Below are 12,950 nucleotides of genomic sequence, written 5' to 3' on the forward strand. Positions count from 1 at the left end.
TTTTAAGCCCTATTAGATACTTTCAAAACCTTTAAAAAAATCACACCTGTGTGAACTGAGTGGTGCAACTCCCCTCCTCCCCCAGGAAAGTGTTCTAAAGCTCCTAAACGTCATTAACATATATTCTTTTGCAAAAAGGTTGAAGTGTCCCTTTAACGTCACGGACATTGCTGTTCCTTGGAGTGGTTTCACCACTCAAAAATAGCAGAGCTGAAAGCTCACAACAATGTGACTCGAGTCGTTATAAGCTTTGTAGGTTGGAACAATGACATGTTACCATAGCCTTTGTAGATAAACTGTTTTACAAAACATTTAGAAAAATCTTATAATATGGATGTTTAATATTTGTTTTACCAGGTTGAAAGCGTGGTTAATACATTTGTCATATTCATAGCAGTTTGATGTTTCAGCACTTGGTCCACTGCTGCCCTGCCTGCTCTTCACTCTATTGCAGACTATTATTTTTCCGGAACTACAGTATCTAGTGTTGTAGAGCACCAAGCAGGTTGTTATGAACTACAGTATCTAGTGTTGTAGAGCACCAAGCAGGTTGTTATGAACTACAGTATCTAGTGTTGTAGAGCACCAAGCAGGTTGTTATGAACTACAGTATCTAGTGTTGTAGAGCACCAAGCAGGTTGTTATGAACTACAGTATCTAGTGTTGTAGAGCACCAAGCAGGTTGTTATGAACTACAGTATCTAGTGTTGTAGAGCACCAAGCAGGTTGTTATGAACTACAGTATCTAGTGTTGTAGAGCACCAAGCAGGTTGTTATGAACTACAGTATCTAGTGTTGTAGAGCACCAAGCAGGTTGTTATGAACTACAGTATCTAGTGTTGTAGAGCACCAAGCATGTTGTTATGATTGATGATTGTTGATGTTGTGATGGAGAATGAATCCCTTGCCTCTCAAATTATGGTGAAACAAATCCACGAGAACTTTGAGCCGGTTGAATCTGAGACATTAATATTTAAAGGCTTCTGCAAATAATACGAGTGCCTCGAGTTGGCACTGGCAACTGTCTGCGGTCTCTGCACTGTTTATGCATTTGAAGCAGAAAATGCACCATTTATGCAGAATGAGCCTTTCAGGTGAACAAACCGAAAACACAATAGCAGCATGGTCCCGGATGTCAACCCAGGCACTACATTGTACAGACTTTATTTTTCCAACCAGCACATTTCTTACAGTGCCCTGAACAACATTACATGTTGTTGAACAACATTACAACATTACATGTTGTTCATGAACAACATTAACATTACATGTTGTTCAGGGCTCAAAGAAAGAAAGAAAGAAACATATAGCCCTAGTGTATAATGTACAGTAGGCCTATATACAGTCCTGTGTGTTTATTTATTTACTGTACTCTGTTTTATAGTATTTATAGGAGAAGTAGAAAGGTTATCAGCCAACAACAAAACACACAGAAACAGAAACCATTGCCTAAGAATGCCAATGTGCACTCACCATTTAGGAAAAGGCAGAGATGGGGAAGGACAAGGGAGGGCCCTATCTGCGATCAAACCAGGGCCATTGCAATTATCTGATCAATGCTCAAGTACCATACCATAATAGCAGTATTTTTGATTGTACCACTATTTTGCTAATAACGGTCTTTTAGCTGCAGCAAAGCAAGCCCAAATAAATGTGCCAAACTGTACATTGTAAACACAAGAAAGTGGCTTTAAACAAGCCTGCCAGGCATTTAAGGGAACTTGAATTATGTTTTAAATGCTATCTATCGTATCAACACTATTACACAGTCATTAGAGCCCTGCAATTGTTATTCCTCGGTTCCGTGCACATTCACACACTTTACCTTGACTTCAAATTGTACACACTGACACACTTACACAATAAAGCTATTAACCACTTAAGCCCTATGTTATAGTTCTTTGAATGGCGATATTGCAATGTGAAAACAGTCAATCTATGAGCTCACAACGCGTTGCAAGTTTATAATGACATGCCTTAAATTAGGAACGCCTGGTTAAATTGGTTATGGTGGTGGCATGCATGAAATTTCATAGCCTCGGTAGCCAGGCTTTTATTTTCGTTCGCATTTGGCTCACAAAAGTTCCTGGTCTAGAGTGGGCGTGAACTACAGTGCAGAGGGGCGTCGCTCGAACTAATGGTGACGTCAGTTTTCTCTGCTGTTTTCTACCAGCGAAGGGAGGGGCGGAGGGGGCCAGGTGCGGGTGATCGGTTCTTTTGTTGGGAGAAACCAAATTTGCGTGTCCAATTATTGTGTTTTTGCCGTCATGAGCAGTGCAAGAGAGCCTGGAAGATCGAAGGCCTTCAACCGTGATGGATTGTCAATCACCATACCACTAGACCCTCCATTTTCTTAATCATGAAAACGTTCATTCTCTTGTCATTACTCAAGTGTTTATCTTTGGAGGACATTACTCAGTAGAGAAGAGACCCAGGGGGGCTTTATTGCACAAGCTTATAACATAATGGGCTGGAGCTGCTCAGGGGCCCTGAATTATCATGGAAGACAGCAAGAAAGCAAGAAAGCAAGAAAGCAAGAAAGAAAGAAAGAAAGAAAGAAATATAGTGGAGTCAAAAGTACAATTTGTTTTTGAAATGCAGTGAAAGTATCCAAAAATACAAATGCATCTGAATCTGATTGTTCTATTGGGAGTGTGAGTCGTGGGACATGTGGACAATATATAGTTGTGTGTGCACTCGTATACGCTTGTGTGTCTGTGTGTGTGTGTGTGTGTGTGTGTGTGTGTGTGCGTGTGTGTGCGTGCGTGCGTGCGTGCGCACGCCCCTTGGGCCCAAGGGCTTGGACGCCATAAGCCTTTGTGTTAATCTGACTTGGGCGCCGAGACACATCTCATTAATGAAAACCTTCATTGATTTCTCATTCTCTTGAAAATCATTGCCCTTCAGCTGATTCTTAACAGCTGAAAGTTCCCACATAATTTATATGAACTGCAAGGGGGCTTAATCAGCCGCCGTCCTCCAGAGGAGCCTAACGGCACTTTTAGACTAAAGAAAAAACCTACTTTTACCTGCTTTTAATTTACCAATGAAAGAGCATAACAAAACCTAACATGATTAAAAAACAAGCATACACAAGAAAGAAAAATAACAACATAAATAAAGAAAATCACTAACTAAATATAAGGCACATCTCAAGGAAGTTTTTAACCAATTAAACCCTGTATACCCTATACAGTATACAGTATACCCCTAGCCTGGATACAGCCCAAAGACCCCGCCCACTCTCTTAGTGAAAGCTTCAAGAAAGCTACAGTCTGATAATCAGGCTAGTATACCCCCTCTTTTTCCCTTCCCTAGACCATATTTCTTTGCCAAAAATAGCTGCTAATTTGAGCAAAATGTTCACCTATTCTCGTCGAATGTTCGCCTACTATGACAGCCAGCATAGGGGGACACTATAAGGCTTCATGCCGTTAATTAACCAATGGAGGGACATAACAAAATGCAGCAAGATTTAAAAACAAGCATGCATGAGAAAGAAAATCACTAACTAAATATAAGGCCCCTCTGTCAGCAACAGTGGCCTCTGGAGGCCACGCAGAGTGGATTGGAGACGGGGGAGTCACAGATTTGCCTTTGGAATATAACGTGTTGCTCGTTTGTAATAAAGATACTTTGCACACTGGAGGTGTGCACGCTTCTCAAGGGGGAAAAAGTAATACGACTTCTTTTGTGCTGATTTAGTGCAGCCTCACGGTGTAGTCTGAAACAGCTTTGTGTTAGACATATTTCACTTGGAAGTTAATCGATAATAGTGCTGTTTTGGAAAAAGAAGGGGAGGGCGCTTTGATGTGCGGCACACTGCTCCATCTGGGATGAATTCCTCACTTGAACCCGAAGCATAAAAGCTGCGTTTTTCTTTTTATATCAGACCATAACCACACACAAATAACTTTTAGAAGATGAGCCACAGCGTTTTTAAAGGCCTTCTGGAAAACACTTATTTCGAGAGATGACAAAATGCATGCGCACACACAAACACACAGACACACTTTACACCTGCATTTGAAATTTTAAATTCATAAACCCAATTTAAGAGCTGTTTCAATGGCACTACATGGCTAAACCCATCCATAGTGTTTTGAACATAGGACCTACACAAGGCACAAACATAAATACGCTTTGTTTGTTGTCAATGTTGTGTTGTCATCGTTTTCATTGTTTTCCAATTTGATGCTTTGTAATAGAGCTTTTTGGCGATTTGTTAATACAATCCTAAAATGAATGTTATCGTGCAATATTTTTTAATAAACTCACTATTTCTACTGGTCTACGTCATCCGCAATTTGCTCGGCTCAAGTATAATCTGGACCCACATGCGAGCAGCACGGTAATGAAATTACTTGGAAAAACCAAACACGTATACAGGGAGAAACAAATCGTGGAACAGAGGATCAATCAGAAGCCCTGCTGTTGTGAGGATAATTGCACAGGGAACACGCTAACATGAGATACACCCCAAAGGGCTGGATTTTATTGTAATTTGATATCTAGAACTACACAGAAGAATTGATTTTAATACTGGACTTGTGAGATTGTTTGACTACTACTGTGTGTATGATTCACTGTAGTAAAAGCAAAATCCCCATGAGCTTACAACAGAGCATGTTAACTCCGATTACCATCTCAAGGACAATGCTGATACTATGGGAATTGATTTTCTAGGACTTGTTTTGAGTTTGTTTGACTGTACTTTGTCTGCTGTAGCAAAGCAATAACCCCCATGGGCTTATCACAATACAGTTATAAACGCCTATTTCCATCTCATGTCAAGATATCGCGTCTGGTGGAAACTTGTATGTCCAAAATGGCTACTTTCCAGGAAATAGCATGTGTTTCAAATGTATCCAATGTAATTATTTTGTCACAAGTTCATGAAGAAGAGAAAATAATATTAAATATATATATAAAACATAAAAAGCTAAAATATGGAAATACAAGGTTTCCGCGCCGGCGACAGCAACGGACAGAAATACCACAAGACACTGTATGAAGTTACCACTTGAAAGATCCTCTGTTGCTTCGATTTGATAAGAACGGAGCGATCTAGAGCTGATTAAATGCGGTTGTTTATACAAACACTCCGTTATGGAGCTGTGTGTGGGTGGGTTTTTTTACACAAAAAAGGAGGAGGCAAAAACACAGAATGGCCAGCTTGTCATAGACATAACAGCCTATTCAATACATGCCTCTCAATACATACTATATTAATAGTACTAGACTCTAGGCAAATTTAATATTACCCCAAACACTGTTCTGGAGTCTACCATGACAATAGTAGTCACTCAACATCCGAACGCACACACGCACGCACGCACGCACAGTGTGGTGTCTTCCCTAGGTCGACTAATGCATTATGGTGTAAGAGACATCGATATGTATTTATTTATTTAAGTACACAGATTTACTCTGTGGTTTTGTATCATTCTTGTTCCACTAGACCAGGTAGTCTACTTTTCCTCGATATACTTAACTATATTGACTTATGAATGTTATCTAGACCCACTATTTATTCACTGCATGCATAAAATGGGTATATTTCGTGGATTGGACATTAATACCACTGTTCACTGTCGTCACATGCTGGGTAGCATGATTCAAGGAGCTCTGAGACCATTACATCTTATTTTCCATATTATATTTAACTTGTCTTTTTTTATTTTTTCGTAAATTAATGCCCTACTTGATCACACTACAGCGTCACACAAAAGTGTTGAGCTTGTCGATCTGTTACTTTTGCTAATTTTGAATTTTAATCCTGAAAAGTAACAGTTTTGGGTTTCCACGTGACAGAGGCGATATTCAAATTGTACTGCTTCATGTACACAGCACCTCTATCATCGGTGTGTTTATATTTACAAATAGATTTTTGGCCCAATTCCTACTTACACTTACTGTAAACTTGAATTATGGAAAATGCAATCTCCACTCTCAGGCCATTTGGCCTGATTTGTTATTCCCAAAGAAAGAAGGAACAGAAATGGGGAGAGAACGCTTTCAGGTTTTCTGCACCTGCGGCATGGAACACTACACAGATGAAATGTAATCTTCAGAACATACAGTAGTTGCCCTGAACGATTTAGTACTGTGAAATGGATTCAAATCTCGTCAATCCAGGTTGTCTGTGTGTGAATGATTCATCTGAACATTTTAGTAAATTAAGTTACTCAAGCCTAGGTTATTTTATCTCTGTAAAAATACGAAACAAACAAATACTAGTCGACTATGTTAACTCATCCCTTCATAACCATCTTCGGAACCATCTTTAATGACTGCTACAGTAGCTTCCTGTGGGGCAGGCGAAGCCATGCCGAGGCTGATTATACCCAATTCATCCATAATAATACGACAAATGACTTATTTCCTGCACGTTCCAACTGACTTTACTTAAATTGAAGTTTCTGCTGCTTCAGTTTCTAGATTCAACCTAAATCACTGTGACACCTATTGTTAAAAATAGGGTTCCTCTGGGACTAAACTGGAATTAGAAGGATATATTCAAAGGTAAAGTGTGCAAACTGGAACATTTCCTCTTTTAAAAAACGATCCTCATTTCCAGTCAAGCAACAACTCACATAAGCCGTCTTAAATCGGTAAGGATGTCAAATCCTCACTCCTGGTGTCCGGATTACATTCCTTTTGAACATACGCTCTTTCAAGTGAAATTAATCAATCTCTTTATCACTTGGGCAGTATCATTACCCGACCGCGGAGTGAGAAATGAAAGTGCTAATCGCACAGTGAGCGGGCAGTGGGGGATTTGTGGGGGTGGGGAAAGGCAAAGTTTATATTTTTTCCTCAGCAAGCTGCTTCAGAAAAAAAGAATTCACTTGTGTTGCAGTATAATGACAAACAGACAAAAATGTTTGAGTGCAAGAAGATATTACACATATAACTGAAAAGCTGTTTTCTTGGACTCAACACAGTCACAAGGCAGAGCAAGGGTGAGCCACACCCCCAGAGTGGTACCGTCTCAATGAGCCGCAGACTGGTGCCATAAATCCCCAGGAGTGCATACCTGGACATCATTATTTACTCCAAAGCAAAGTCATATTAACTGTGTGTCACATTACCGAACCATACACATCATTATGATTACAATCTGAGCAGGGGATGTCAGCCACGGGGCCGGGCCGCGGAGATGGATGGTCTTGCGGGAAGCATATATTAGTATGCTAACCACCGCCGGAATACTGGTGAGCTCTCTTGATCACCCCCGTGCTTAAATACGGAGCATGTATGCAGTCCATGCACCCCACTGTGGGGTGGAGAGTAACCTAAAATAGGATGATTATTTTCAGTGGCGAATTGGTGGCTCTGTGGCTGAACCTGGTTGTACCCTCATGTGTAGCATCCAATAATAGGTCAGTAGTAATGAGGCTCGGAGTATGTGCTTATAGCTCACACACAGAACGTGTAATACAGTAAACAGTATACGTGCCCTGTAGTGGTTCTGTTAATTAATCCTCATACAGGGGTTGTTAGGATAATGAGCTAAAAATTATTCCAATCATAACCAAGCAGCATCAACATAATTACACATTACACATACTTGTGTATCACAGTGTGACATAATGACTAAATGCAGTGATTCCTCCTTGTGATCAGCTGAGCAGAAACGTCATTGTGAAGCTACGGTGTTGTAATGACACTCTGTCTGTGTGTGTGTGCATTTGTCACTCGGGTCTGCCGTCACTAAACACATCATCAAATCACAACACAAGGCCATGAAGGTTCATATAGATCTCTAACTCAATATCTGACGTATAGTGTCATTTATTTGGTGGTAAAAGGCCAAAGGTCAAGGACGGTGAGGTCAACTGGCAATACGTGATTTGAAAGTGTTAATCACGTTACTGGGTCGAAATGGACATGGGACAAGTTACAGGTTAAGTATCTTGCTCATGGACACCTCGACGCATATAAAATAGCCAGGAGCCCGGGAATCAAACCTGGGACCTCCTGTTTTCCAGGTGGCTTCTTTCTACCCATTCAGCTATGGCCGCCCTTGAGTGCGGACCAGTGAGCAACAGATGGGAGCAACTGAAGTAAATGAGCTATATCTTACCCGTCTTCCATGAGAAATGCTGGTCCCTGGGAAACTCGATGTCTGACCGGACTTGGATGGAGCCGAGAGACAAGAGGAAGAGGAGGAGGAGGAGAGGGTGGTGGTTCCCAGCTCGCCGTGTCCAGCCAATGACCCCAAAGTCATCTTTTAGAATCATAGTCCAGCCCATTGACTTTGTGTCCTCTCTTACTCCTGTGAGACACAGATCAATTCTATCAGTCAACACGGCTCGCTCATTACCGCTGAAGACAAAGATGGAAACACCTGCAGGTTGACATGACATATTCTACTCCGGCACGGCCGCAGAGGGAATGCTCTAAAAGTTGTCAACTAGGGCTGCAACTATATCGATTGTGTTCTTAGCCTATATTCTATCAATTACATTTTCGATTGATCAAATGTGCTATGTTTTCTTTGTGTCACACACACACACACACACACACACACACACACACACACACACACACACACACACACACACACACACTTACATACTTACATACATTTAACATTTATACCTAAAATTTGTATATATACGTATACTGTATACTAAACAAGTCAGGAACTATGTATTGTACATTTTGTAAATTAATAGATAGATGGCTCTGTAAGAGTTAGTTTGGCCTACAACACAATACCTTGCTAAAAATCAAAACATGCAAAGTGTAGAAAAATGTAGTCCCGCCACTAACGTCATCATCAATATGTCAGAGATCCACATGGGAGCTACGCCATTATTAGACCTCATTTGTTACTTTTACCCTGAGAAAGTTGTTACACACACCTATCCCCATACATGTACTCTGTACTGTAGATCTAAAATAATTTGTACAAAGTACGAAGAGATAGCAAGAGATTTTTGAAAATCCTAAATCCCCATGCTCCCACAGGGCAGAACTGGAAACATGTAATAAGGGAGGGGGAGACTCTAAGCTTGAAATAATAGAGGGTATTAGCACCTTTTTATTCCAACTCATTTATCCCTATCTCCTGCCACTGTGATTCATGTCCTAGGAGTGTTAGGGATTAGTCCCAGATTCACAAGGACTCTAATTGTGCTGCATCGACAGCAAAATTAATGAATGTGGCATTAGATCCGGAACACATGATGCTTTCCAGGGCATATCTTATGGGAGCTGATGGCTTTGGCGATTCTGTTCCTGCCAAAACCAAAAGAGATAAATCCGCAAAAACACACATTTCTGCTGCAGTGACAGTTATTTAGAGAGGGCTTGCCATTTGCTTAACATCACATATAAATTGCCTCACAGTAACAATCCTTAAGCTGTGTTTATGCTAGCACCGACAAAGGTACAGAATGGCCAAGCTTGGCAAGCTACTTTGCAGCTACTTTGCTTCAACAGAGTTTCTGTTGAAGTTTTGCTCAAGCCACACGTGCGTAAATGAAACGGCTATAGTTGCCAATTATTTGGACCCCCTCTTTTTCCTCTCCAAATTTAGTCTATATGCCAATTAATTTCTGGCACTGCTGTTGTACCCTACTGGCTCACTTGCCAACGAGGATGCCTCTCCGGGAGAATATAGAGCCTCCGTCTTACTCCTCCCTCATTCAACATTGACTAGTGGCACCCCAGCCCATAAGAGTATGTTGTACAGTGACAACGTAAACCCCCTCCCCTGAACATGGCCAATGGATTTTTGGAAGTATTTTTGGCGATGCCTCTGGTGACGTCACGGTCATTACCCCAAGTCCTGGCGCCCGGCGATATTTTGGAAAGTAACAACAAGTAATCAGAAGTAATGATTACTCTAATGTTGAAGTTGAAGTTGTCAAAAACATGTTCAAAACATACCAGTGAAAGATGATATCAAAAATGTACTTTTGTTTAATTGAAAAAAGTTTCACAGTATGACTTTAAGCTGCATTTTGGCAGACTCATTGAAGAGGCATTGTTTTGTGTAGAGCATGTTTTGACCAGACTGACTGAATGTGGTTTGGTGTGTTACCATTAAATCAAAGTCTAGGGTTAGGGGGAGCATAAGATGCAGAAAGACAATTGCAATAAAACAGAATGTGTATTTATTTAATGCCAACTTATATTTTATTTGTTTTACTAGGACTCGTCTTTGATTTGAATGCATTCACTTATTTACTAACAGCTGCCATAGTTTATGTTATTACTTGGTGGCGGTGGCCAGAGGATTTGGACAGACATCCTCCATAGTTTGGCGCCTATACAGTCAAATGCCAATTAAGACACCTCTGCTTTGCTGATCACCCGGTAAACCTCTCAGGCCTGGCGGCTGGCTCTGGAACACATACCTGACTGCACACAATTTACATCCTTCCTCCAGCTGCTCTCATTTGCCTATTCAACAAGCAGAACTCTCTTCTGTGCACTGCTGACAAAGCAGGTCACACGGTTACATTGGATGATTGGAAAGTGTACACATAAACGTACTCTGGAAATGCAAAACACATGCATCATCTGAGAATGTTTATGTTAAAGATCAATTGATCAATTGTGTTCCGGCTTGTAGTAGCATAAGTTCCTTCATTGGACAATGAAAACACATTTTTTCCTTTTTTTGAAGGAAAAAATATATACCATGGGGCAGTGACGGAACAGAGACGACCGACCACTACCGGAGTAGAGCAACTATGGCCATCAGATCCCGAGACTTCTCCCTCACCCTGAGTCTCTCCCTAACCATGGGTTCCTCATCCCATTCCACATTCACCTCATTTCCTTTCAATAAATTGTCAAAATGAATAGAGGTGTGGTCTCTTACTTGTGAATATCATCTCTGTCGGGTGGAAACCACATAGGTCGAAAACTGTTACTTTTCAGCTGTAGTATGATCAATCAGTTAAAGATGGAGATAAGAGGTTTCTGCCCAACAGCGATGATATATAAAAGTTAGGATGCCTCTCGGGCGTCTCCCTAGGGAGGTCCTCGAGGCACGTCCCACTGGGAGGAGACCCCGGGGCAGACCAAGGCGCAGTTGGAGGAAATACATCGACTTACTGGCCTTGGAACGTCTCGGGATCCCCCAGGAGGAAGTCACTAATGTTGCTCTGGTGCACTCTGGTGGAACTGTTGCCCCCGCAACCCGACTACAGATAAGCGGTTGAAGATGGATGGATGGATGGATGGATGGATGATGATTTAGAGTGCTCAAAAATTGAGAACAAATGACCAGTTTCACAAACTGGTCATTTGCTGGAACAACAGTCATCAAACCTATAGAACAACTTTTCAAGAGAGCTATTAAGGCATTAATGGTGGGCAAGAAAATGATTGTTAAGGAATGGAGGTCTGAGGTTTTGCCTCCAGCACATGTACGGTTCACTCAGCTTGGTATTGTGGCTGCTTTGGAGAGGTTATCCTTTAAGATGAATAATCAGTTGGATAAATATGATTCATCATGTTGTCATGTTGCAGGTTCTTTGGTGTGATCCATGGTCAGGCAATGCCCTTTTGATTGTTTATTGTATTAGTATACATATGATACGGTTGATGATGCTGCGTGTTTGGTCGTGTAAACTAATTTAAACTTTTAATTTTATTTATTTGTACTTTTATTAGTTTATCTTGTCTATCCTTGTTTTATTTTATGTTTCTGTGTTCTTACATAATGTCCATGAATACGTATTCTGTTGTTGTTGTTGCTTGTTTTTGTATTTTATGTTTTCTGTTTTCTGTGTTTGTAAAAAAAATCTAAATAAAGTATTGATCATTAAAAAAAAGAGCCACCCTAGCAATAGTTAATCTTTTCTTATTTCTCTCAACTCTTATTTTCTCTTTTACTGTGTTTGTTTTTGTATGCTGTCCTGTTGTGTCCGTTTTGTTTAGTGTTCAATGACTACGGATGGAAAATAGTATCTTTACACTACATTTTTATGTAATATTCATTAATATACTCTGTCACGTGCAAATAAACCAATAAAGTAAAAGTAAAGTAAAAATAGCAGCTATACAAGCTCACACGATCTTGTACATCTTCAAAAATCTTGAAAGTGTTTGAAAAATGTGGAATCATTCTGCATTTTAAGCAAAAATCATCTATTCTGAGGGTCCCTGGCACAGAACATATTCAGATGGGGGTCCACGGCCAAATACATATCAATGTGGGCGTCCATGGCAAGGAAAGGTTGGAGAACAACTGATGTAGAAGGCATTGTAGAATCGACTTCAGGTCTTAATGCGTTAAATCTTTTCTTTCTTTCTTTTAGTTTTTCTCTTTTTTTCTGTCATTAAGGCTGGATTTGTCTCTAGGTCAGCAGGGGCAGGTTTTAAAACACCAACGCTCTCCTTGGACAGTGATTCTTCAAACAGCCAGTTGAGATAATCCTACTGGTTAGAGAGCAATCTGTCAAATATGCCCTCCGTGCAAGAGAGGCGCTATAGTGGCTGCCAGTGTATGCTCAGGCTCAGCTCTGGAAACCTCCAGTGTGCACCTTTCAATGGAACAGGGGTGCCAGAGAGAGACTATCCTGGAAATCTCATGTTCTCATGTGTCAAATTCTTAAAGCCGCTGTCTAAAAATATCTGGGTCAATAGAAATCACGTGTAGCTCTCAGGAGTCATGGGGAACCTTGGCAAACAGTTTTGCGGTTCAGAGACGGACACGCATCGCATTATTCTTACACTCCACACAATATGCTGGGATGCAATCTTCCCTCTCCATCTCTTGTGAGGTGCTGTTTGGGAGATTCATGTGCTGGCTTCACAAAGGAGCGCAGACCAGCAGCTGCCATCAAGGAACTGATGAGCCCTGGTACGTCGTGTTCTCACAGGTGGTCGCAATAATTAATGTTTGATTAGCACTTCTCAAATCAATGGCAAAAGCTAATTTAGTATGCTGGGACTCCATGCAATCATCAGCCTATCTTCTG

The 12,950-nt window shown here is 40.9% G+C and overlaps 1 protein-coding gene across 1 annotated transcript in view; it reads right to left on the reverse strand.

Annotated features, from left to right (window-relative positions):
* The window catches only part of thsd7ba (thrombospondin, type I, domain containing 7Ba), a 235,165-nt gene that overhangs the window by 164,821 nt on the left and 57,394 nt on the right, over positions 1 to 12,950 (reverse strand). The window contains exon 3 of the mRNA XM_080786436.1: positions 8,090 to 8,281. Within this exon, the coding sequence (XP_080642562.1) occupies positions 8,090 to 8,258 (169 nt within the window). The 5' untranslated portion in view covers positions 8,259 to 8,281. The remainder of the gene's footprint in view (positions 1 to 8,089; positions 8,282 to 12,950) is intronic.

Source organism: Protomyctophum bolini (genome assembly GCF_963924005.1).
Source record: "Protomyctophum bolini genome assembly, chromosome: 16".
NCBI lineage: Eukaryota > Metazoa > Chordata > Actinopteri > Myctophiformes > Myctophidae > Protomyctophum > Protomyctophum bolini.